Source organism: Vipera berus (genome assembly GCF_964194415.1).
Source record: "Vipera berus genome assembly, chromosome: 2".
Taxonomy (NCBI): domain Eukaryota; kingdom Metazoa; phylum Chordata; class Lepidosauria; order Squamata; family Viperidae; genus Vipera; species Vipera berus.
Genome location: NC_138203.1, coordinates 29408109 through 29435215, shown reverse-complemented (window position 1 = coordinate 29435215; position 27107 = coordinate 29408109). Strand labels below are relative to the sequence as shown.

Sequence of the window (27107 nt, the reverse complement as noted above, 5' to 3'; positions counted from 1 at the left end):
CCTAAGACCACCGAAGAGGTCTAGAATAGCTGAGGAAAGGACTGCTGTTCCAGAGTAGCCCAAAGGCTACAAATAGGAGCAGGGATGAAGTTAGGGACCTGCCTTCTTTCTGCAGTCAGTCTGGCTGAAGGCTAAAGAATCAAAGGCTGCAAACTCTAAGAATAATAATTAAGCTAAGAATAATTAATGCCCTTACTTAACTCTAAGGGCGAGGAGTTGTACAAACGGTTACATACATAACAAGATAGACTGTGCCAGAAATGGAAGTTTCATGTTGCCATTGGCAAGATAATTAACTTTCAAATGCTTGAACGTAAGTCACAGTTTTACTCCCTGCTGATTTACTGCAAAGCTGCAAGAAGGCAGGAGAGATGATAATTTAAACGACTTAGCTTAAAGGCTGCTTGACTAAAAAAGACATTTGCATTGCTGAAGGAAACCCTTCTTATCTAGCATACATTATAAATAAAAAGGAGAAAAATCGTAAGGTTTTTGGATGCTGTCTGATTGTTTTTTGAGAACCCAAGATCTTATGACACCCTGGAGCCAAATCTGTCTCTGTGACAGCAGTTTCGTCAATTTAAAGCAATTTCATTATATCTTAAGTTCCTTCATGTACTTAAGATTCTGTTTATGCAGCACTTGCACATTTTATAATAAGAGTGAGGAAATCAAAACATACTGCTCAACCAATCCATTCCTTGGATGCTTGGCAAGCCATTTCTGTATCTTGCCAAGAGTAAGTTACTAGAAGTCATTAGTTTATTACAGTTATGCAGCACAGCAGCCTGGAAATAAAACTGTAAAAATAAGCCCTTAACAAAAATGGTTTAGCCTCATAGGCAATATTTTTCTCTTGCACCCACCATATTGTGGAGTGCTTTCGTTTCCTTAATTGTTGGCCTTTCAGAAACTGTAGAAGACAGAATTTTTCCTTTGAGGAATGAATGGCCATCATTATATTTAATACTTTTATGATTGCTTCTGTTTTTATTGGCTTTTACATTTTTATTGTTTTTATGCTTTATGCTGTCATTTTTTTAATCCAGTAGTGTATAAATAAAGTATGGTAAGCTTTAAGAAGAATATGAGATACATAAACGTCTTAAAGTTGCCAAGATTGAGAAATACTGATTAGACAAATGGAAAGAAATTTGATCCAAAGCATTTTAGACTCTGCAGGTTGACCATGTTTTTGTTTGTCTTTGTGCCTACACACATGTATCGGAGAATTGTTGGAAAAATATTCAAAGCAGGCAAATTACTAAAGATGTGGATTAATTAACATATGTAAGATGTGCAGCTATATAAATGAAATAAATTAGTACATAATCATAATGGAGTAGTATGAAGTGTATATACTTGTAATATAAATAGCATGGTTTCTTCTAGGCAAAAAGTTAATGAAGCAAACAAAAAAATAAATGTTCCACATGTTAGAAATTCAAATGAGGCAAATGCAATTTTTTTCACTTAAAAAAGAGAAGTTAAATGTGTAAATATAAATGGTTTAGTAGAAGTCCTTGTGAAAAAGGCTTTGGAATAATAGTTATTATAACCAGAAGATAAATCAACAGACCAGCAAATTTAATTTTCAATGAAGTGAAATTACTAGTATGCATGTATATAATTCATCACTGCCTCAATTCTAGTGGATTCTGGATGGGTTAGAGAGAACTAATAATACATAAAACAAGAATAAAGAAAAACACATTTTAATTTCTTTTGATTTGGGAAGGGCTCATTTTGACTACTGTGTCCAGTTCAACCTATCATATTGATGACAATAAGAATGATCAAGAATGATCAAGAAACTAGACGTCAATCCTTAGAAGGACAATGAAGGTATTAGGTATGTTTATTATTATCTGATTTTAAACAGAAAACCAAGTCACATTCTGTAACATTAAACAGGGGCACAAAATGATGCATTTAACTACCAAAAAGCACTTTCCAAATGACTTCTTAGTAGCAGAGAAGTATGACAGAATGTCTAGATATACTCAGAAAATAGATGAATTCCTCCCCACTAAATGAGTCAAGCAGAGTCTGGAGAGTCTTTGGTCAAGAGTCCTTTAATTTATGTTCCTGCAAGGAACATAAATATCTACAATTCTGCATTTCTGTTATTTGACAAAATGATGCTGTGCAAGTACCACAGAGGTGGAACTCTCACAGTTCTACAATGAGCTATTTGCACAATATCTTCCAGGTAAAGCTGCTCACAACAGCTTTGTGATATAACCACCTGGTTTGCTAGCAAGTTAATAGTTGAAATAAGCAGATAAGCCATATGGTATATCCCAATTCATGCCACATAGCAGGAATTACTGGAATAAAGAGTTCCATAGTATTTAAGTATACTGTCGTCCTGCCTATTTAACTTATATGCAGAGCACATCATGAGAAAGGCAGGGCTAGATGAATCAAAAGTTGGAATTAAGATTGCCGGGAGAAATATCAACAACCTAAGATACGCAGATGATACCACTTTAATGGCAGAAAGTGAAGAAGAACTAAAGAGCCTCTTGTTGCGGGTGAAGAAGGAGAGTGCAAAACTTGGGTTGAAACTAAACATTAAGAAAACCAAGATCATGGCATCCGGCCCTCTCAATTCCTGGCAAATAGATGGGGAAGAAATGGAGGTAGTGACAGATTTTGTTTTCCTGGGCTCCAAGATCACTGCAGATGGGGACTGTAGCCAAGAAATTAAAAGACATTTGCTCCTGGGAAGGAAAGCCATGGCAAATCTAGACAGCACACTAAAAAGCAGAGACATCACCCTGTCAACAAAAGTGCGTATAGTCAAGGCTATGGTCTTCCCAGTTGCAATGTATGGCAGTGAAAGTTGGACCATAAGAAAGGCTGAGCGCCAAAGAATTGAGGCCTTTGAACTCTGGTGCTGGAGAAGACTCCTACGAGTTCCTTGGACTGCAAGGCAATCAAACCGGTCAGTCCTAGAGGAGATCAATCCTGACTGCTCTTTAGAAGGCCAGATCCTGAAGCTAAAACTCAAATACTTTGGCCACCTAATGAGAAGGAAGGACTCACTGGAGAAGAGCCTAATGCTGGGAAAGATCGAGGGCAAGAGAAGAAGGGGACGACAGAGAATGAGGTGGCTGGATGGAGTCACTGAAGCAGTAGGCGTGAGCTTAAATGGACTCCAGAAGATGGTAGAAGACAGGAAGGCCTGGAGGAATGTTGTCCATAGGGTCGCGATGGGTCGGACACGACTTCGCAGCTAACAACAACAACAACAACATAGTATTTAAGAAAGAAGTGCATAGGGGAGTTAATGAGAAATGTGAGAAAACTTTAAAAAATTAAAAGCATTTGTGTTTTAAAAATGTGACATTCTTATAGAAAAGTACTTTGTAAGTAATAACAGGAATGTGGATAATTTTTTTTAACTTTCTTAATTCTGGCTACAAATATGAATTTACAAAAACAGAGGGACCTGCTATTTTTGAGCGGCATAGGAGTGCTTTTAAAGTACCCCTTTCCTCCTCTCTCCCCCATAAGAATATCCCCAGAGCAAGCCATGCAGAGTCAAGTTCCTAAGGTTTGGCTTCTGCTCAATTAGTGTGTAGGAGTAAGGCATCGTGCTTGCAAAAGAAGGGCACATCTGGATTAAAAACAGCTCAATGTCTTTCTGCAAAAGAGCTATTTTAGTTCTAACATGTTTACTGCCCCCATACAAGGAGGTTGATTTTATTTCTGTAGATTAGCTCCCTGAAGGAAGAAAGTGGACCTAGGTAGCAAGCTGAACTTTACAAAAGATATAAAAAGCAACAGGGAGCCTTAAGCATTGATTTTGCAAAATTGTTTTGTATCCACAAGGCAAGAAAAGTCAGCAAAGCATTCAACTGCGCAGCTTGCTTAAGTTGAAAGCTTGTCTTCCTGAGTTTAGGGGGGCAGAGAGCTGATGATGCTACATATATTCATAATTACATGTTCTTGGGAACATATCCATAAGGAAAACGAGTGCAGTCAGGTGAAAAAATATTTGGTAGACATCTCCCAGAAAATTGTGTAGCAATGTAACTTGACTGTATAGCACAGACTCAGAACCCTCAGTGCCAGGAAATAAAAGAATATTCAGTTAACCATGAAAGTTGCAGTTGAAAATAGCTGCTATATGTTAAGTCAATTGTGATGCCTTTTATGTGCCAGTTAATAATGCAATGATAACAGACTTGTGGTTTGACATTGCAGTATGATGGGCACAGGAAGACAGGGCTCCGTCTTCCACATTTGATTTTGCCCTGCTGGGGACCCTAAAAAGGGACAAAAGTCGCCCCGAAGAGGTGATGAAGGAGGGAACCATCATCAATTGTGGAGGGGTAGAGGCCCTCCAAACTGGTGGGGAAAAGACTGGCTACATTCGTGTGGCCAGTCAGAAGCTGTTGACAACTGAAGACAAGCACTAGCAATTTCTGAGCAACGTGGATGGAACTGGGTGAGACTTTATCCTCTTTTTATGGCCCTAACATACTTTCCTGGAAAAAAGAATCCCTAAAGCAAAGAATTCTCCCTGATGAGAGAGGGAAGGGAAGTTATTGGCCCGCTCCCTCAGGAAAAGAAAAATGGTGAATTAATTGTTTTGGGGGAAAACAGAGGAAACTACAAGATCAATTTAGAACTAATACAGATCTATAGCTTTGAAATTTGGGGACTAAAAGTACCTTTGAGACTTTTTTTAAGAAAAAATATTTGAAAGTTTGCAAAATAAGCTTGGATTTGGAAAGCTGGAAGACAGTGTCAATGACATCTAGTGGAGAACTATGGCACTACAATTTATTATGCTTAAGGGAAACTTTGCTTGAAGTCCAGACTCAGATAAGACTCTTTGTTATTCCTGGATACTTTCACTTTTGCAGACTGCAGCTGGGAAAAGAGATAAACAAAAACTCTTGGGCCGCTTATCTGGGTTGGGGACCCTATTGGACTATAAAGACTACATATAAAAACAAAGTGAGTGTTCCATACTCAGGCTGGGGAATTCTGGGAGTTGAAATCCAAATAACTTAAAAGTTGCTAAAATTGAGAAACACCGGCCATTTTCTGGGAACATACATCTGAGCAGCATGAGACAAAATCGGTGAGTAAATATGTTTTGCAGTAGGGAGGAAGGATTGTCCCCCTCCCCACCCTCCATGATTGATAGTTGGAGAGGAATGCCTACTTCCCTCCATAAATCAACATGGCAGAGAAACAGGAAAGAAATGGAAATGTTCTTTCATAACACTAAGTGCATAAGTTTTGAAAGACAAATTTATCATGCTCTAGCATGCCAGGTATCAAAAGTCCACCTGCCCTTTCATCATGCTAACTCAGGATACCTCCATTCAGTGGCAAGGCAGAACAAAAGCCAGCAAACATTATGCCCATTTCATTATCCATCAATAGAAGGGTAAGTGAATCATATTTTAATTTGCCAGTGAGGAATTCTCAAGAAACCCGAGGCAGATATTGCCACAGCCATCTTCATCTGGCAACCAAGACCAATTTGGACACAGGGGGTTCGGCAAACCCATATGAATACAAATAACCCAGGAGCCAAAAGTATAAAAGTACAGAAACAGCTGATGACAAGAGAGCTTTTCCAGAACAACATTTAGGAACAATACGTTTTGTAAACAAAGGTATATGATTAATATGAGTATGGAGTTGAAGCAATAGCAATGAAGACAGCAACATGAAAGCCACGCTTTAACACTAAAGCATGCATAAAGCAACCAGCAATTCAATTCCTTATCTTTACTGTGATTTTAGATTTCTAGACAAGGTTTTTGACTTCTGACTGAACTTACTCAATTCTCAGTAAGTCACTATCTTATTCAGTGACCCTCAACTGAGTCTTTGCTATGATGAGCTATTATGGTAACCTTACTTATACCATGGCATATTGATTATTGGTGCAATCCATGTAACATATAGGAATTTCTATGAGGCAAGTATAAATCCTGCGTATACAGGGAATAGAAGCTATGTGTAAGATGCCTAAAATATCAGAAAGAAATCAGTGTTGACCCCTTTCATTTTATATGGTCAGCTTTTAACAACGTCATAATAATCAACCCCATGGAAAGCCAAATAATCTTCTGCTCCAAGTAAGACTTTTTTCGTAGTCCCCAGAAGCTGTCTGTTTAATAGGGCCCTACTTTACTTCTAGAGCAGGGGTGTCAAACTGCTGGCCCGTGGGCCGGTTATATCATGCGGAGGCTGCAGCCACTTCAGCTCCAGCAATGCGAAAAAAGTTGTGATACATCGCAACACGTCATATGACGAGTTTGACACCTGTGTTCTAGAGAATCCATGAGAGACATATTTAGATTGCTGAACCAAAGAACGAGCTATGAAAGGAAGCTAATGCAGGTTTAATGGTTTGCTGATTTTGTGCTATTTTAAAATGTGGGACCCGTGGTTCCAAATAACAGTGGGTTTTATTTTGGCCTATGGAAGAAATAAGATGAGATAAAATGATTGAGGGCAGTGGGAAGGGAATGGGATGGACCACATTTATATTGCTTTGAATTTTAGGGGAACAATTAGAAAAATATTCATTTTCAAATAAATGTATAGATACTGTTCCTATACTTTAAAACAATGTTTTAGACTATTTACTTAAAATGAGTTCATAGTGACCTGCAGCCAGAATAATTTTTTTGAAAGTGACAAATCAACGTCTATATTCTTTTGTAAATCTGCATCAGACTCTTTATTTATACTGCCTAAAGATGTAAATAATTTCAACTGCAGTGGAATGGCTACAAAGGTCTGGGCTGAGTTACAAAGCCTCTGCAATTATCTATGGGCAGATAATGACTAGAGATTAATAGATGAAGGTCCTATTACACAGTTAGCCAATGACAGCTGAACTGAATCAAACAATATCTAAAGGATTTATCATATGTTACCTTCCTACCTTTCCGATGAAGTTGAAGTGATCCAAGAAGGCATATGGATTTCAGCATCTCTGTTGTGTACATTTCTAAGCAACACTGCAACTGGATATATAGTCTACAGATTTCAGGATGAATTTCACCATCTTCTGGCCTGCAACAGATATATGTATGTATAAAACAAATAGAAAATGTTATCATTGCCAACCAATGATTCTCTCCACAATGCCTAAACAAAAAACCATTTAATTGTAGGGACATCTAGAAGGTTACCAATTCTTCCCTGCCTTATTTGTCTGGATAGGACAAGCCAAGATTGGAAGTTTTGTTGAGGAAACAATTTCTGATTGTTATCATGAAAGTCAATGACTCCAAAAGAATTGCATAAGCCAATGAATATTTCAAAACCCAGGTAGCAAAATCAAGCAAACACTTCAGGAAGAATATTCCCAATTTTATTTCAAGGTGTTGTTTCTTCCTGTTGCTTCTTTTTGCAGCAAGAAAAATCAGTATTCTCATGATCACTAGTTCATTAATCAATTTCCAATTTTGCTGATTTATTTTTTTTTAAAAAATACCCAACTCCAATTACTAAATCTTTCCCAAAACCTGCCAAATGGAAATGCAAGCTTCATTTTATTCCATATGATGTCTTTAAAATTACATTAAGAACTGATTTAAGCCAACATAACCTGTGAAATCTTTTTTAAAATTTAGATCACTATTCTTTTAGCATAGAAATGTATGAATCCTTAAAGATGTATAGTTCTTTTGATCAAATATACTACCATTCTGGCTCAAATATATTCATTTATTTTTTAAAATTATCTGCAATATAGCATTATACCTGACCATCACTATAGTGAATTCTAATTATAACTGAAAAATACTTTTAGAAACATGTTTTGCAATTAACTTTTTTTAAAAATCCCATTTATATCCCGCCCTTCTACGAAGACTCAGGGCGGCTTACAATTTAAAGCACAAATCAATGTGCTTAGCAATAGCCTTCATTCTATGTATATGCCTGCTTATTAGGGCTTTTGCCCCCCCCCCCCAGCGGCATTATTACAAACTCAGCTTATTGCCCCCAACAATCTGGGTCCTCAATCTGGGTCCAACTTATGGGTTGTGAAAAAGAAAACAATTCTATATATTAGTTATTAGGTTGAAATAAAATTAAAACAGTGTGATTTACTGAAAATTGAAACAAAGTTGTGCACTGAACCTTAGTAGGACTTACTATGGAATGTACTGAGAAGTTGTACTGCACCTCTACTATGAGGCTAATTATAATCACTTGGTACACACCTTATTTAATGATGGTAATTGGGACCATAATTTTCATCGCTAAATGTAAAGTGTAAAATCATATGATGGTGCTGCTTAGTAATGGCAGTTCCAGCATTTCTGGTTGCTATCCTTAAATTGTGCGATATTGTTAAACACAATGTCACATGGTCGCCATCTGTCAGCTCCTGCTGGCTTACCAACTTTGAAAATGGTGATTCTGGGATTGTAGGACACTGCAACCTTGTAGACCAGGCATGAGGACTGATTGGAAGTACCACTTTTTCAGCACAGTTGTAATTTCCAATGGTCACTGAATGAGTTGGTCATTAATCAAAGATCACCTGTACTATGCAATAATAAGCCATTTTAAAATCCTAGTTGTTGAACAATGCCCTGATTTGCATATATCACTAAGCCTAAATCAGATCAAATAATGTCTTAGTGTTATATGTGAACCAAATCTTTAACACTGAATGACATTTCACATTTTGAGAGATTATGAAAAAAAAATAATCTACTGACTTCTACTCAAAAAAACTTGATAGTTATACAGAATATAATTCTTTGAGTACAGGACATTTTCCTTCTTTATTTATGTGGGAAATACTCCATGTGAATGATGGGAAAATAGCCATGTGTACAGGGTTCTGGATTTCAGCCATATTTATTTTTAACCAAAACATTAAATAAACATTTCATTAGGCCAAATTACAAGCATGACCCACTATTTCTCAAAGCTCTGTTGCTATGCCTGCCACATAGATCAACATTACTCCAGAAAGCCAGATGGCCCTGACTTCATTGGCCTTTCACAAGGCATTAAAGATCTGAATCTTCCCACCCGCATTTGGGCTGGGAGATATTAATCAGTCCCATCTTCTAATTGTTTTGTCACAGTAATTTGAAGGGCAATGGGTTTTTTGACCCCGGCTTGTGTTATAGGCATTATTTTGAATACAGATTTTATGAATCATGCTATTATTTTTATAGTACATTGCTCAGGGTTATCTTTGAGAAATGGGTGACTCTACAGATTTACACAAATAGAAATAAAATTTTATAGCACAGAATATGACATCTCAATGCAATAATTTTCCAAAAAAAGAAAAAAGAGAAATCAATCAATACTTGCAATTTCAAAATACTATTTCTGAGTTACAAATTATTGCCGTTATTTGTAAGAGATTTTTCTATCTTAAATTACTCCAATCTATTATAAGGACAGAAGCTTACAAAACAGAATACAGTGATTCTCCAGCCAAACATAATCATTATGTAAAATGGAATAGGTACCTTTGGTACCTGCAATTTATCTAGTTGAATCTTTGAAGCTATTGTCAGAGAATGCAAGGTTGAGTTTGTTTCTGCACACCAACTGCCTATGTATAGTGAAATTTGACATATATTTTGGGATATATCAATGCTTGAAAGAAAAAGGAAGCCCTCTTTTTCTGGAATATTAAAAGAAACTTAGCTTGGACAAAGTCCTGGAGCTGAAGTGAAAAAAATAAGGATGCTATCAATTAGATTATACTTAATGAGGTGTTCAGACAAGATCATAAATGTATTTATTAAAGTTACTAGCTCACAGGCCACACAATTTTTTCTTAATGTCTTCAAAATCCAATATGTAGGTCTGCAAGGGATAGAACGGAGTGGAAAATCCCAGTGTAAGAATTTCAATGCTGTATTTCATCCCATGAATTCTAGGAAGAAGTTATACAGATTCCCAGAAGCAGAATACATGCCTTGCAAGGAAAAGTCCTTTGGACCATCTACTGCATGTCCAGTTAGCAGGAAGCAAGTAAAGGGGGGGGGAGGGAAACTGCCTGAGACATTGGAAGGACTCCGTTTGGTTATGTTTTATGTACTGATTAAATAGGGGAAAATATGCTTTTGTATATAGTAGCTTGCTGCATACCCTAGTGGACATTTTGAAAACATAATTATCCTATGAATGAAAGCATTTTCTGTTAAATTAAAAAAAACATATTTTTTAATCAGGGAAACTGAAAGCCAAAATATAACAAGCATTGACAAGCTACTTAACAGCTGATAATAGTAATTTGAATATGTGAGCTTATTTTAAAATAGGAGTAGTTTAGTGGGGTACACAATATACACATTTATCAACTATGAATGCCAAACTTGGTTTTTTCGCAGGCAGAAGAAAAAATCATTTCCTTGGCAGAACTGGTGAAATATTCTTCTTCAGGCTCTGGAATTTATTCTGAAACTCAGGAGAATGAGTTGTTCTTCAAAAGCTTGGATTTGTAAGCCACTGTCCTCCACCTTTCCACATGGTTTCCTTGTTTCCTTCTTGTATCTGGGAGGCTTCTGGGAATGCTGCCCCTGCGTAAGTGCCTTCTGTGTCTGATGCACAAATTCCATACAAAACTGGGGCTGAACAGTTTTACTATTAGCCTTTCACTTTCACGCCACAAGCCTTGTTTCCTTTTTAAACATTAATCTTATTTCTTGTGGCTTCAGCCTTGCCACGACTTCACCTTTGGATCTACTCATGAAAATCTGAATCAGGTAGTCTTCAATTTATGACTATTCCTTTAGCAACTGTTTGAAGTTACGATGACATTAAAAAAGTGATTTATGTCAGGTCCTCAAAGTAACAGCCATTGTAGCAGCCCATAGTCACATGATCAGAATTCAAGCGCTTGGCAACTAGGATGTATTTACAAGGTTTGCAGTATCCCATGGTCACGTGATCACCATTTGCAACCTTCTGGAAAGCAAAGTCAATGGGAGAAGCCATATTTGTTTAAGATAATTCACTTAATGACTGCAGTGATTTGTTTAACATCAGTGACAAAAAAATGTCAAAAACAGGTGCGGCTCACTTCCTGGGTTGTATCATTTGGGTGGAAAACCAACTACTGAAGAATTTTAAATTACATAGAACTACACCTAGATTAGCAACTAACTAGTTTTTAAAGTACTTAATTTAGTCCCCACAGAGGGAGCTCTAACACTAACCATTAGTTTTGCAAGGTTGTATCCAGCCAACAGTGATTTAGTATTTAAATTAATACAAGAGAAAGGAATGAACAGGGACAGGAAGGTCTCTGTGGAAAATAAAATATCTCTGTAGGGTTATCACCAGCCTATTAAAATGTTCTTCTTAAGTTATAATATATTACACAGTGCTTTATGACACAGCACTAGAAAATATAAATATGACAGAACACTGGAAAGTAGTTTTTCTGTAGCAAAATGCGCTCATTACTTTTAGGGCTATTCCCATAAAAATATTATGGCATCTAATTCCCTATTCTGTTTCCTCAATAATCTTGGGTAGGAACCAGAGGAACTGGGGAACTTCCCCATCCCTCAAAACTAATTTCCTCTAAGAAAGAGAATGCCTAAAATAGAATGCCATTAGGGAAATATAGAAATAAAATGGTACGTGATTAAATGTGATATAGTGTGGACATTTAAAGATACAAGATTTCGAGAATTTTTGGAACTAGGCTGCAAGAAACCTTTAGTCCCTCTGGGAAGAAAATGAAACACGCGAATGGCTTGGATATATCATCAATAATTGGAGTTTATTAAGGCATTAATAAACATGAGCCCTTTTGTGCACAGGGATGGCCAAGACAGGACACAACTTTGGAAAGCAAAGCTAAACCTGATTTGCAACAGTGAACTAGTGATATTGGCTGTTCATCAAAATCATCATTTTACTTCTTTTTGTATGGACAGGCAAGAAAGAGAAGCAATCTGGATAAATTCTCTGTTTTGTTTTGGTTTCCAATACAAATTTCCAGGAATGTTGCCTCTTTTATATATATAAGAAAGAACAGTCATTTTTCTTGTATTTCTTTTTTCCTAAAAAGGAAAATGGAATAAATTTGGTACATATGTTTAGTATATTAACGTGATATAATTAGAGTGTTAAGATTAACATGGACTATATTTTTAGATTCCTTTGGGGAGTATGATGCAAAAACATTTGACACCTTTTGGTTCCCTGACTGTATTCCCTTTAAACACAATCAGTTCCCTTGACAACCTGGATGTTTCATTCACTATATAGTATTTTAAAGATTATTTTTTTATTTAACTTAGTGGCTACAAAAGGTCTCCCTGCAGATGCCAATGAGCAGTTTGAGCACCTAAAATGATAAATGAATTCATGTGAATTCTTCATGAACAGGGATAGAACATAGTCTGGATTCCAGAGGCCAAAGAGGAAGCAAAGTAGGGAATGTTTGATCAGGGTGAAGAAGGTAAAAACGGCTCCACCCTAGCAACTCTCAGAGAATGTCTATAATCATGCAAATAGTTGTTTTAGTTTGGTAAGATTTTGGTCTATAGGTGAGAAACAACAAAGGAAACTACTCAGAAGTAACTCCATCTTTCTTTCTTTGTTCTGGGGGGGGGCTGACATAAAGTAAATGAGTAGGAGCTGAAAAAAAGATAAATATCTGCATGTGACTTGTGCTGCTTTTAAAATATGAGATCCACTAATGTAAAAAAAAGCATATTAATACAAGAGCTCTAGAAGCATTTTCCCTCGCTCTAGCTGCATAACTTCCTAAGAGGGAAAAAAATCTGTTCTTTTTGGCATTTAGAACTGCTATGCAGAAAACGCTCAATGAGCTGCCTACATGATTCTTCCTTGATTTTGCTGGAATTTAGGATATAGTTATTAACTGTCATGAAAATAAGCTTCTGGAATGCCATTGTTTAGAACTGCCAAGGTGTTAAATAATAAATATATTCAATACTCTTGATAACACTTCCCAATTTAAAAAACCCTAATAAACCTACCTTTATTTCAGTAACACACAAGTCTGAAGACAATTTATAAATTTCACGTAACCCCTGAAGAAAATTATATTAAATCTCTACTCACTCCTTGTAAACTCTCTTTTCATATTGTCCATAATACAGAATAAGAGAAACATTCATTTCTGCATTCATATTTGAGAAGAGGATATAGATATCCTAGTCTAGCAGAGGCAGCAGGAACCTGCGTGCATAGCTAGTAATGTGGACAAGCTGGGGTCACATCTACCATCTGATTGTTAGCTTCAATCTTTTACTGCAGCCTATTTTTTAAAAAAATAAATCTACTGTGATTCTGTTGAGAAACCCACTTATTTATTATTTAGATTCTAAGGTGATTCAACTGATTGAATTCTGGGTGCCCTTAGAAATCTAAACTTATTGAATTTGTAGCCTGCCTAATGAACCACGAAAAATGCACTGAAAGAGAGGGAGTGGGAGAAATAGATTATATTGGGGAAAAGAACTTTGTCCAATTCTGAATTGCATCAGAAATTATAGCATATTCTGCTCCTGCATATTACCACTGATCAATCTGAATCAATCTTGCTGATCCACTAGTTTTGCTTAATGGGAACCTCAGAGATGCTCAGCAATGCTTCTGGAAACCAGGGGCAAGGGGGCAAGGAGAGGAAGGAAGTGTCAGAGAAGGCAAGGTGTTGGGCTTTGATGCCTTTTGCCAGCACGCCTCCTGTGAGATTTCCTGAGTAGAACAGCAAAGTCCCTCCCTCCCTCCCTCCCTCCCTCCCTCCCTCCCTTCCTTCCTTCCTTCCTTCCTTCCTTCCTTCCTTCTCACAGTTTTCAAAATCAATACCATGACATCACTTTTAGTCAATTCCTAGTGACTTTGTAGATGTGTCCATACATTTTTTTTGTAATTTCTAGCACTGTAATCAAATTACAAATTGAATTACACATGTATTTTATGGTTCTCTTACCTTTGCTCCTCATTTCAGGAAATTATTCTTCTATGGGAATTGTAGCAACCATAATTTCCATAGGGGCAAACTTAAAAGTCAGGAATAACAAATCTTCTGTGGCCCACAAAAAAAAGTAAACTTATTTCTTCTGCTAACCCATTTTTTTTCCTTCAACCAATCTGTGCACATCACTAAACAGAAACTGACCATCTGAACACTAACCCATTCATTTGCTTGCTGAGAAATTTTGTTCAAGCAGAAAAGTTGTTTAAAATAAAAACAGCAGAACGAAGGGAAAGAACTATGTACAGTAAAGGAAGAGAAGGTTAAACAGAATTTAAGAGTTCAGTGAAGTAGCCGAAGGACCACTCGGGACGACAGGCTACTTAACTAAAGGTTTATTTAGAGCAAGGCAAAACAGAATAACTCGTCCGGCTTTTATAGCCGGCAGCTGTCAGTGAGGACCAATCAGGAACGTTCCTTTTGGCGCCGCGTCAACCGGACCAATTCGCGCCGTCTGTTCTTGACAGTTCTTGCTTCCGCATGGCTCGGTGTTTTGACAGCCGCGAGCTGTCAGTGGCTGCGCCTGCACCGTGCGGGGAACTTTGACAGCTGTCAAAGTTCCCGCGTGTTCTCCTGTCAGATTTGTTTTTCCCTCACCGTATAACCGGAATAACTTGTTTAACTTATATAATATTGTTTACAGATATATTACACCCCTTACCCCTCCCCTGGAGCGTTTCCTCCCCCTTGGTCGTTGGAACCTGCCCACTGGTAGTCCTTTAGGTAGGTGGGGGCTCTTCGGTTCCTGTTGGAGCGTCGTGGAAGTGGGGCGATGTCTGGTTCCGCCGGTAGTACGTTTCTTTGCCCCTCTTCCTCTTGGTTTGGTATCGGCAGTATTTCTGCGGGGGTTTGTAGTTCGTGTTCCTCTGGTTGGGGTTCGGGGTTGTGTGGTGGTTGTCTGGGTCTGAGTTGATCGATATGGCGGCGTAGATTGCCGTGAGTTTGTGTGGATATTAGATAAGAAATGGGTCCTGTTTGTTGTAGCACTGTCCCTTGGACCCATTTGTTTTTGTCTGTGTATGACCGTGCCCATATCATTTGCCCCGGTTTGAGTGTGCGGTTTGGGTGGGGGTGATCGTTTTGTTCTGGGTATGTGTCAGGATGTAGTCTGTCGAGCCGCGTTATCAGTCTCCTCCCCCATCTTAGCTCCGCAGGAGATTTGCCCGTTGTTGTGCATGGAGTTGCGTTTTGTGACATTAGGAACTGGCTGAGTCGCCGCTGCCAGTTCCCCTTGACGAATTTTTTCAAAGCTTCTTTTGTGGAGCGCACCATAATTTCAGCCATCCCGTTCGTCGATGGGTGGAACGGTGCAGACGTGACCAGCCTAATACAGTTCTTCATAGCGAACATCTGAAATTCACGAGAGGTGAATTGAGGTCCATTGTCTGAAACCATGGTGTCTGGGAGGCCGTGTGTGGCGAATATTTTCCTTAGGGCCTGTATAGTGGCTCCTGACGTTGTTTTTCTAAGGGGAGTGACTTCTAACCATTTAGAATAGCTGTCCACTACAATTAGGAAACTCTGTCCCTGGATAGGTCCTGCGAAATCTAAATGTATGCGTGACCATGGGTTTTTTGTAGTTTCCCATTTGTGAATTGGTGCTTGGGGTGGCTCGCTTCGTGTTGCTTGACAGGTGTAGCACCCTCCTACATATTTTTCTATCTCTTTATCTATGCCAGGCCACCAGACATAACTTCTGGCCATAGCTTTCATCTTGACAATGCCTGGATGTCCTTCGTGTAAGATGTCTAATGTTTGATTTATGTTCCTATGAGGTATTATGACTCGATTTCCCCATAGAAGGCATCCCCTATGTGAAGATATTTCATTTTTCCTGTTATAGTATGGCTGGAATTGGGGGTGTGGGTTTTGTGCTGGCCAACCTGTTGTTGCCCACCTGAGGATTCTGCTGAGTATTTTGTCTTTAGCTAAGTTGTTAGCTATAATCTTTGCAGAGAGGGGGCAGTCTGGAAGTTGAGAGATTGCTAGAATTAGTCCAGCTGGGGCTGGGTCTGGGTCCTTGCTTTGAATTGGCAGTCTGCTAAGGCAGTCTGCGTGTCCTAATTCCTTTCCTGGTTTATGTATTAATTGAAAAGAATAGGCAGATAAGAAGGTGGACCACCTTAGTATTCTCGGTGAGAGAATCTGTGGTGTTGCTTTATTCCACGTGAATATTCCTAGTAGGGGTTTGTGATCTGTGAATATGGTAAAGGGTCTCCCATAGAGGTAGTCATGGAATTTTTTAACCCCTGCGACTATTGCTAAGGCTTCTCTGTCTATTTGTGCGTAATTCCTTTCTGCTTTTGACAGAGTGCGTGAATAAAAGGCTATGGGTCTTTGGGTGCCGTCCTTGTATAGATGACTTAACACTGCCCCAATCCCATAGGGAGATGCATCGCAAGCGATGCATATTGGTGTGTCTTCTCGGAAAAGGGTGATCGTTGAACTGTTACAAATAATATTTTTTAATGATTGGAAGCTATTTTCATGTGTTTTGGTCCAAGACCAGGCAGTTCCCTTGTCCAGGAGCCTGTGCAGAGGCTCCGCAATGGTGGCTTTGTGGGGAAGGAAAGCGTGATAAAAGTTTAATAATCCTAAAAAGGCTTGGAGTTCTTGTTTATTCCTTGGGCTTGGCGCTGTTTGAATAGCCCTTAGTTTTTCTGTGGTGGGGTGGATGCCTTGGCCGTCTATTTTGTACCCTAGGAATTCTGTGGATGTGACTCCGATGGAGCACTTTTCCCGTTTAAGTTTGAGACCGGCTTCTCTGAGCCGGCTCAGCACAGCTGACAGTCTGTCAGCTAAGTTTGCTTCGTTTTCTCCGGCGATGAGAACATCGTCGAAATAGGGGCAGACCCCGGGTATTCCCTTCAGGGTTTTCTCCATGATACCCTGGAAGATACCCGGGGCTGCCAATATGCCGAATTGAAGCCTTTTTACTTTAAAGGCACCGCGGTGGGTGACAATTGTTTGGGCTTCCGCGGTGTCATTTGTGACAGGCAGTTGCAAATACGCCTGCGTCAGATCGAGTTTTGCAAAAATGGCGCCGGAGCGGATGGAAGCAAATACGTCCCTTACCGCTGGCACCGGGTAAGCATGGGGGCTGAGAGCTAGGTTGAGGGTCGCCTTATAGTCCGCGCATAATCTTATTTCACCGTTAGGTTTAACTGGGGTGACTATTGGGGTCTCCCAGCTTCCCCCTTCCGTAGGTTCGAGCACCCCGAGACCTACGAGGCGTTCTAGTTCATTTTCTATTTTTTCTTTAAGGGCAAATGGTACTCTCCTAGCTCTTATCTTTATGGGTTGGATTGCTGGGTTTAATTGTAAAGAGATGGGGGGACCGGTGTATTTTCCTAACGTGCCATCGAAGACGTCTGCATACTTGTTGCAAACGGCTTCTAGGCTTGATGATTGGACTGTATTTACCCCAGTAATGGCGATCCCTAGAGGCTTGAACCAGTTCAGCCCTATCAGGTTGGTGCGGTTCCCTGGCGTCACTAGAACTTCTAGGGGGCCCTTGAATTTTTTGTACTCCACCGCCACCCTAGCCCTTCCTTCCAGAGGAATGGGGGTTTTTTGGAAATCTGCTAGGTGGACCTGGGTTTGCCTCAGAGGGATTTTTCCCTTGCTTTGTTGGCAGATCTCCTGATACGTTTTGAATGAAATTAAGGAGACTGCTGACCCGGAGTCCACCTCCATGGGGCAGGGGACTCCCTGAATTTTTACCCTGATCCTCACCTTTGAGCTTAGGCTATGTACCTTATCAATTGTTTCTACTAGGGCCCCTGGCGTTTTTTCTATGTTGGCCCGGGTAGCTGGCCTACCTGGGGAATTGGCCTCCAGATCATTCACGTTGTCGCGGCCCCGGCTTCGGCACACCGGTTTGATGTGGCCGGTCTTTCCACAATTGTGACACTTAGCGTTTCTGAACCGGCAGCTTCCACGGGCATGATTTCCCCCGCAGCTGGCGCAGGCGGCCCGTTGCTCGTAACGCGGTGGTGGTGGAGGGGGGTTCCTGGTTCTTCGGCGATCCGATGTGTCGCTTCTCCTCTGTTGTCGGCGTTCCATCCTGCGCTGAAGGGCTTCCCCGTCAGTGAAGTCCACCGATTCGTCGCTGTCACTGAGAGTTGCGCTCTCTTGGTATACGGTCGCTGGGCTCTCCGGGGTCGTGGTAGTCGATTTCTTCTTGTGGTTATACTCGTAGGCCATAATTTCTCGGGTCAATTCTGCCAGGCTCATGTCGGGTTTAGATGTCAGTTTCTTCTGTAGTCGCTCGTCCCTCAGCCCGATCACCACCTGGTCTCTGATGCGGTCTTCCAGGTCGGGGAAGCAGCAGTTCCGCGCGGCGTGTCTGACCCCAGTGATGAAATCGTTTGCGGGTTCGTCTGGTCGCTGTTTCTTCTGGGCGAATTGTACACGCCAGTACAGTTCTGAGCGGGCCGGCATATAATGCTTGTTAAGCTGGTCCACCAGGTCCGCGTAGGAGACTTCGGTGATGGGTACCGGGCTAAACAGCCCGACGGCAGCGTCGTATACTGGGGGTCCGCTGATGTATAGGAGAGCGGCGGCCTTTGCTCTGTCGTCGGTGATTTTGCTGACGAGGAGGAATCCCTCGACTTGCCCCAGGTGTGATTGCCATCTCTCGGGATGGCGGGTATCGAATTCCCTCACACGCCCGAAGTTTGCCATGTCGTCCGGTCCTAGGTCTCGCTCCGTTGGAAGTTAAAACTTCCAGTGACAGCTCTGGCCGGGAACTCTCTTCCTCGGCCGTGACTTCAGCTCAGGAGCAATCCCACCTTCGTCGCCAGTGAAGTAGCCGAAGGACCACTCGGGACGACAGGCTACTTAACTAAAGGTTTATTTAGAGCAAGGCAAAACAGAATAACTCGTCCGGCTTTTATAGCCGGCAGCTGTCAGTAAGGACCAATCAGGAACGTTCCTTTTGGCGCCGCGTCAACCGGACCAATCCGCGCCGTCTGTTCTTGACAGTTCTTGCTTCCGCATGGCTCGGTGTTTTGACAGCCGCGAGCTGTCAGTGGCTGCGCCTGCGCCGTGCGGGGAACTTTGACAGCTGTCAAAGTTCCCGCGTGTTCTCCTGTCAGATTTGTTTTTCCCTCACCGTATAACCGGAATAACTTGTTTAACTTATATAATATTGTTTACAGATATATTACATTCAGCCTGCTTGTTCTGTCAGTACTGTACAAATATGATCCATCAGGGCTTGCTAAGCTGATAAATTTCTGTAGTCCTTCAAGGTCCCAAAACAAATAGCTTAAAGAATGCTGAGTATGGAGCAACTGGATAAGAAAAATGAAGTGCTAAAGGGGGTTTCAAATCACAATCACATTCTTAAGATCATATAAATCATCTTATAATAGAGGGGGAAAGCAGACAGGGTTAGGATGGCCAGCTCATCTCAATTAACACAAATGGAAAGAACAGGCTTTCTAAGAGATTTTTCTATTTTTTCATCTTGTTAAAACCACAGCTTTGTTTACAATAACACAGCACATGATTTGTGTTCTAATAGGAGCAAGAATGCATAAAAATATACTAGTGTACAGAATATAAAACTATGGTTTTGTGTGTCCTATTTTATGAGATGTCTTTATAAATTGAAACAATGGTGAATCCCCTTGAACATTATCCAAAGAGGCACATCCTATTGTAGATGCCTTATGACACTTCCCCTAAAACAAACCAGGAGTTTCCTCTCAAAATGTTTAAGTTTGGGGCACTGACATAAAAAAACATAATACTTTAAATTGTTAACAGTTGAACGGTGCTCTACAACATATTTTCAAGCCTTCAGTATGGAAGGAACTGTTTCCACATTTACTTTCAACTGAAGGACATTAACGTAATACAAATGAAATTTTTGGTCTCCATTTTAGAGACATGCAGGTTTATAAACAGGACATGAAATTCTCTCAGTGAGCTGCAGTACATAAGCAAACTTTCAAAGTCTAGCAAAGGCAAAACTAAGAAGTTTGTTTTCCCCCTAAATCAGGCTGTTGAAATCTAAAAAGCTGGAGGTCTGGGACAGGAAGAGATTGGCGTGTGAGACATTTATGTGAAAAGGTACACACCCGGTTTTGAAAACAGGTGCTGAGCTAAGCATGTGTTAAGAGGCAGCTTTTTTTGCATTTGCCTTTTTAAATACACAGCTCTCTCAAAGTAGCCTTCCCCCATCATTTCATGTCAGCTATTCTAAATAAGCCTATTAAAATCTTCCATATGAAAAGTGGAAAACAAAGCAAGTCCTATAGGTAAAAAATCCATTCTGAGCCACTCAAAAATGCTGTTCTGGCCTTAGCTAGCCAAGCCCTTCAGATGTCACCGCTTCTTGTTTGAAGATGTGACCTAAAATATTATCATTATGCTTCAACCACAGAGCAACAATGTAGAAATAAACTATTATTTTTCACTGAGAAATATTAGTGTTTATATTATTGTCCCGTAACATTTTACTCCCATAATATTAAATACTTTATAATCTGGATGGCAAAATAAACAAAACAAACAATGGTTCAGAGGATTCCCTGACAAGCAAACACGCGTGATGTTAAAAGGGAAAAAAATGCAGTAAATGTGTTTTTGTCATTAATTGCAAGCTTCTTATAATGGAATATTTTTTAAAAAAAGGAAAACAAACTAGGAAATATACACTAGAAATTATCAAGCAGTCTCTATTAATTTCTAGATCTTATCCAGGTGCAATACTGGATAGATTACTAACAAAAGTAACTAATTTCCAATTTTTGTCTTCTACAGGAATGCTAACAGCTACAGTGAAATCTTAAATGCAAAGAAAATAGGCAATTGTTGCTAAGGTCTGCATCTAATTCCAGTATTTGGGAACAATCTGGCAATTTTTTAGATATTGACTTGAGTCCAGGGTAGGATAAAAATCAGATATATGAATTTCATGATTATACATGTATCATATTCATACCTATGGTGAACATCTTGATAGGTATGTTTCTTACTTTCTGGATCTAAAACTTATAACATTTGTCATAATAATTTTGTTCATGTGCTTAATGTACAATGTGGAAACATTACCACTGCTTATTGACTGAAGATGAAAAATGGATTGTTGCTGTTACAAAAAAAGCCTTAAAATGATCTGGGCTATCAACCAAAAACCACTTATTCTGAAGCACTTCCATTAATTTCAATGGACTTATAGTTGAATGAATGGAAAGTGGACTGCAGCCAGAGCACAATGCTTTCAATTTAGACTCCTTTTTAAAATCTTGTTGTGTTAGATTAACGAATGTGTCATTTTCAGAGTATAATCCAAAAACAAAAAAAAAAGCAAAAAAGAAAGTCATTTTCCTTTCCATTTGTCAGGCATATGGAAAGGTAAATTCATTTTATAAGCCTCGGGGTCTTGTTTTAATGCTGGAAGAGATTCTTCCACTACAGGATAAGCTGCAAAACCTACAGTTATCAACCTCAATCAAAAGGCCTCTGTTTAGCTCACGAGTCAACTCTTCATTTCTGGAAAGGAAAAATACATGACATCATTCTTGTCTCATCCCTAGTTATAAATTCCTTATTCCAACTTTGCCCTTGTTTTTTGGTCTTGCTTTCTTATCCTGTCCAATGCATGTGCTACTTTTCAGTTATTTTGTAAGCAGCTCCATAGCTCCAATTGGCTACTGTGGCTTCTAGTAGTAAGTGCCCTCCTCACCATCACTGCACATCCGTCTTTATTGATGGACTGTAAAAAAAAAAATCCTTTCCCCACATTCACTAATGGAACAGTGCAATGATGGATCTGTCTTGATTTTTCCTTTTCCAATCCAGGTAGAGTCAAGAAGCAGAGCATCCACTACTCGGGGGCCAGGGTGAACAAATTTCAACAGAACTTCAAGCCATCCCGGTAACCAAAGTGAACACTGAAAATGAAATCCGCAAAGGGATTTCTTAAACCACTTTCATCTCCAGCTGAAAATGAATTTAGCTTTGGCCTTGAGAAGGGGGTGGGAGAGTAGAAACAGTTACTCAGTCCTGGGAAAACAGACAGCGGGAGAAAGAAACTGGCTTTTCCTGGACTTTGCTGTCCTTCAAAAGAGGCAGTAAAGATTCTGGACAGGTTTCCAAGGATCTTTAAATAGACACTGCTACAATAAGTAGCATTCTTGGAATCTCTGTGTTTGACATGGCCTACCTCAAGGGGCCAACACTTGCCAATTTACACACAGGAGAAAGCTACAGTGCAGAAATACCATTAGTGACTTTCTTATATGTTACTTTACCCTAATTGGTTATAAGTACTTATATGATTATTAAATTCTAACATGTTAGCAGAAATGGAAACACAACAGATTTAATCTAAATTATGGCACAGGATCAAGCAGATTCAAATGCCTTGATTTTTAGAGCAATACAATTAATATATTGGAACTGTATGGGCTGGAGAAAACCTTGTCCCTTAATTTTAGCAATTAATTTTTTTTAAAAAAATAAAATTGCAAACAATAAAAAAATAAACTTCTGTAATAAACAGACTTCAAAGCAAATGTTGGATAACATTTACTTATCTAAATAAAAAAAAGTTTTTGTTGGAAAGGCTGCCAAGCAAGAAGAAAAAGATTCTACAATTTAGTTTCAGCTATGAAGATGTTCCACATAATTTCTACCAATGGGTCTACATCAGGGGTGGTAATCTGCCAGCCTGCAGGCCAGATGCCTCACGAGGAAACCGCACCCACCCCATTGCCAGCAATGGGGAAAAAGTTCTGATACATCGTGCAACGTTACGTGACGTCGCAAGGTTGACATGTCTGGTCTACATCATAATCAGGACATTTTTTTAAAAGGGGTATTTTATCAATTCTTAGAACAGAGTGTAAAAATGTCCAGCCTGAAGGCCAAACACCTCTTCCAGTTTTGTTTATAATAACCTTTGTCCTTAAAGCCTCAAGACACCCCTGAAAAGTGGGTTACAGTCCCACCTGTATTTTTCTACCCAAAGTTTCGTGTTGCTCTTCAAATAACAGGAAAAGTTGATTTAATTATGGTTTTATAAGCAACCAGTTTTTAATTATTAAATTCTTGGCCAACTGCAGTTTCCGAGACATCCGTAAACAGAGTGCATTACAGCAGTCCAACTTAGTCATAATTGGATGTAAGTGTTTTTCAAATCTAAAGTAGCATAAGTTCAAAAATCCAAAAAATAAAAATAAAAATCACAATACATGGACAGGAGTCAAGTGCTCTATTACTCAAAATTAGGCAGGTGCTTCTGAGATGCTAAGGCGGTGAATGAAACCAATCCACTTAATTTCCATTTACTGAGAAATGCTGCATGTACTATAGTTATTCCACTATCACAGTATATTGCAAGAAACAGTATCTTAAAAATCAAGGCAACTGCTGTTATAGTACAGGTTTCCACAAATGGGACTAAACAGCTACCTTTATAAGTTCTGAACTTTAATTCCTAATTATGGGGATTAAAATTCAAGATATCTGGAGACTACCAGGTTAGGGAAGGCTATCTTAGTCTATTAACAAATAAAAACAACTAAGGTTCATGATGAGTTAGTTCATGATGAGCTAATAACCACCCTGGTGGCTAACAAGTTTCCAACCCATAGCTGTAAACAGAGCTGGCCTTTGAGAATACCTTCTTGTCTTTGCTTGAGGGTAGCACAAAGTACAATACCAAAACTGAATTATGACCGAAGTTTATAGCAGATATGCATTACTTAACATATCTCTATCTGCAATCATCTTCCTAACTGGAAATAAATATTTGCCACCCAAGAAAGACAGTATAAATTACATATTGCCAAAAGAGATAATCACACTTGCTATTTTCTGCTGATGTTGCAATTGATTATAATTGTGAATGCAAAGTACATTCACATTTATAGTCAATTTATACATATTTTATATGGAAGAATCCCCATTAGGGAACAATAAGAGTTTAAATATAGGAAACAACGATGTAGCTGATTTTTTTTTTAATTTAATTTATTCATTTACTTATATTTCAGACTTCTTAACCACTCATCTCCCTTAGAGAGGAGCTCTGGGCAGTGAACAATTTAATCAATAAAATTAAGCATTGAAATAGAATAATTTAAGGTTAAAAAGTTTTAAAAATATAAAACAACATTATAAAATTCCAAAAGATGGAGAGTTCCAAGGCGAAGAAGTTAGCAGTTGTTAAACCAAGTTAATCCATTAGCACAAGGCGAGTCACCTTATAGATGTGAATTTCAACTCCTATTGGTCCTAAACAGCATAGGACAACAATAAGGAATTTATTTAGGATCACAATGAACAGTACCAGCTATTCAGTATACTGCTGGGTTCTGCATTAGAAGGCTATTATTTGCAAAATGTGTCTCCTCTCAGAATGCCATTTACAATTACAAGCAATTATTTCTAGGTTTATGTTAACTTGATAACCCATTAGTTATCGAACAGAATATTTTCAAATCCAGTTCTATTCTTAGAAGGGAATTAATATTGGATTAATTCTCTTCTAAGAATAGAAGCAAGTCTGACTTTCAAGCTCTTTTTGATATAGTACCGGTAAATCTACTCTCCAATCACTGACATAAGGAATAATTAAAAGCAATTGCTTTATGGCATTTTACAATTCAATCATGCATTCTTTATACTCTTCATTTTATTAAGTTCTTAACAATTCATTCCTTAGCTAAAGAAATCTTTAGAAATCTGAAGAAATCTTTCTTCTCATAATGTCAGCTTATTTCACAATGCCGGACTTTTTAATCAGAAGCCAAAGATCTTGCTTGTTCAGATCAAATATCTACTTAATCTAACATTTCAATTTCAACAAAAGCCAGATCCACAGGTGCACCAAATCATAAGCAAAATATGAATACAGCAACACCTCGCTCAGATTCCTCAGCCAACTTTCTATCTGATCCTGGAAACAGCATGTAGTTATTGTAATTACTAGCCACTGATGCACTGATTTTTCACAAATCTATTTAAAACCCACCCTGCAAGGGTATCCAATTTGACAGCCATCTCACCAAAAAAATGTAGAGAATTTCAAAGTTTGCTTTATATGAAGTATTTCCATCAACCCAAATTCTACTTATCACTGAAGCTTTACAATTAATTATCTTTTCAAAAATATAATTATTACTGCCAACCATTTGGGGAGAACATGTAAGGGCTCATGTCATATATGCAACAACCCATCAAAAAATAACTAGTGAATATTGGATCACAAATTGTGTCCCTGTACACAGAGAAAGGAAGAGTCAATAAATGCATGCAATTCTCTGTTGTGCTTCTATCTTCCAGTCCTTCCCTTAGGCAGCCAGAGATTGGGCAATGATTAAATGCAAGTTCATAAAGGCATTTCAAATCTGCTCTAATTAATGAGTGCCTTCTACTTTTGTTATTTTTCATGGGAGGAGATGATCTTGTTCATGCTTAAAAAGGTTCTTGGATGATGTCTCATTTTAAGGCAGCTTTACCCAACTAGGCTCCCTTTATTATCCTTAGCTACTGGTTATCTTGTTGTGATTGATGGAAGTTTGACACAGATGGAAAATTCCAGGTTGGGAAAGATAAATTATAATACAGTTGATATTAAATTTCCCCCAAAATTATATTTCATTCCAAAATACACATTAAAATGCATTATTTCTTCAGTAACCAGATACAATACTCAACATCTTCATTACCACTTAGGCAACTTTTTGCAAAATAGTGAATACCTCTGAATTTGGGACTATAGCTCGTTCTTATACATTCACACCCTATTTAATGTTACTGAATTAATCCAGCCCACTTACCTCTTCAGGGATATCATAAATTTGACAACTTAGTTTATCTAGTATGGAAACAGCAGTGATTATAAAAATTTACCGCTTGGGTTTAATTGTATCTTTCCTCCACAGATTTAAATATGTTTTTGTAGTATTACTAATACTACTGGGTGGAATACAATTATTAATGCATTTTAATAGAAAAGAAACAGAGAGAAAGACTGCATTTATCAAATTTTCAAATGATTGACATTAAGAACTAGACACTCATGTGAAATAATAGTGATTTAAATTAATATATGATAAAATGCGAAATTATCATTTCCTTTCCAGATGTAATGGAAAATGAAAAAGCAAGGTTCCTCTTATGTGATTGAATCACAGAAAACTTCAAGGTCCCACGTATTTCCCTTAATCTTCTAATGTTTTCTAAGTTCCAAAGAATCAAAAGCTTCTGTTTTGTTCACACAGATTGCTTTGTTCCATCCAATTCTAGAAAGTGTGGTTGCTTAAATTATATTTTCAGTGGAGGTCAAGGGCCCAAATAATGGATCAATCACATCTTATTCTCGCAAAAGAAATTGCGACTCCAGCAGTTCAAACATAAAGAGAATTGTTTATTTAAATCAGACAGCCTTTGTTTCAGATACCTTCTCATGAGGACAATGGGGATGGTGCTGGAGAAGTAAAGAATACTCAAAGCATAATAAAGTTCATCCACAGCATGGAAACTCTGATTTCCCATCACATACAAAACAGGCCATGATTTAAGGACATGATTGTGCTAAGATAATACAATTCAATTGTATTGTTATGCTAATTTCTGTCTAGTAATTAGACTTGGAAACTCAATTTAGCCTTTACAGAATAAACTTCTTGGTAATATAATACTATCTGGTACAGCTGAAGAGTTACGATACATATGAGAGTTCTGCCATGAATAGAGTTTACCTGTGTTTATAGTTCATGTTTAGTCTATAAATAAAACTTGTTTTATCATAATATTGAACATAACAATCACAAAACTGGTATAGGCATATATTCCTGTAAGATGGTTACAGCTGTTTTTTTGTTTATTACATCCCACCCAGTGGTGGGATTCAGCCAGTTTGCACCAGTTCGGCAGAACCAGTAGCTAATTTTTTGCTGCCCAAGCCCAGAATGGACTTCCAGAAGCAGCATCCACACAGAGAACCGCTTGCTCATACGTATATTTGAATCCCACCACTGATCCCACCTTTACTATTTTTACAAATAACTCAAAGTGGCAAACATATCCAACACTTTCCTCCTCCTATTTTATCCAGAACAACAGTGTTGTGAGTTTGGGCTGAGTGTGTGAC

The 27107-nt window shown here is 38.6% G+C and overlaps 1 protein-coding gene across 4 annotated transcripts in view; it reads right to left on the bottom strand.

Moving 5' to 3' along the window:
* The window catches only part of RGS7BP (regulator of G protein signaling 7 binding protein), a 54575-nt gene that overhangs the window by 6664 nt on the left and 20804 nt on the right, over positions 1-27107 (bottom strand). For all 4 annotated transcript variants that reach the window (XM_081316430.1, XM_081316429.1, XM_081316431.1 and 1 more), the window contains one exon: positions 6929-7059. In XM_081316430.1, coding sequence (XP_081172556.1) covers positions 6929-7059 — 131 coding nt within the window. The remainder of the gene's footprint in view (positions 1-6928; positions 7060-27107) is intronic.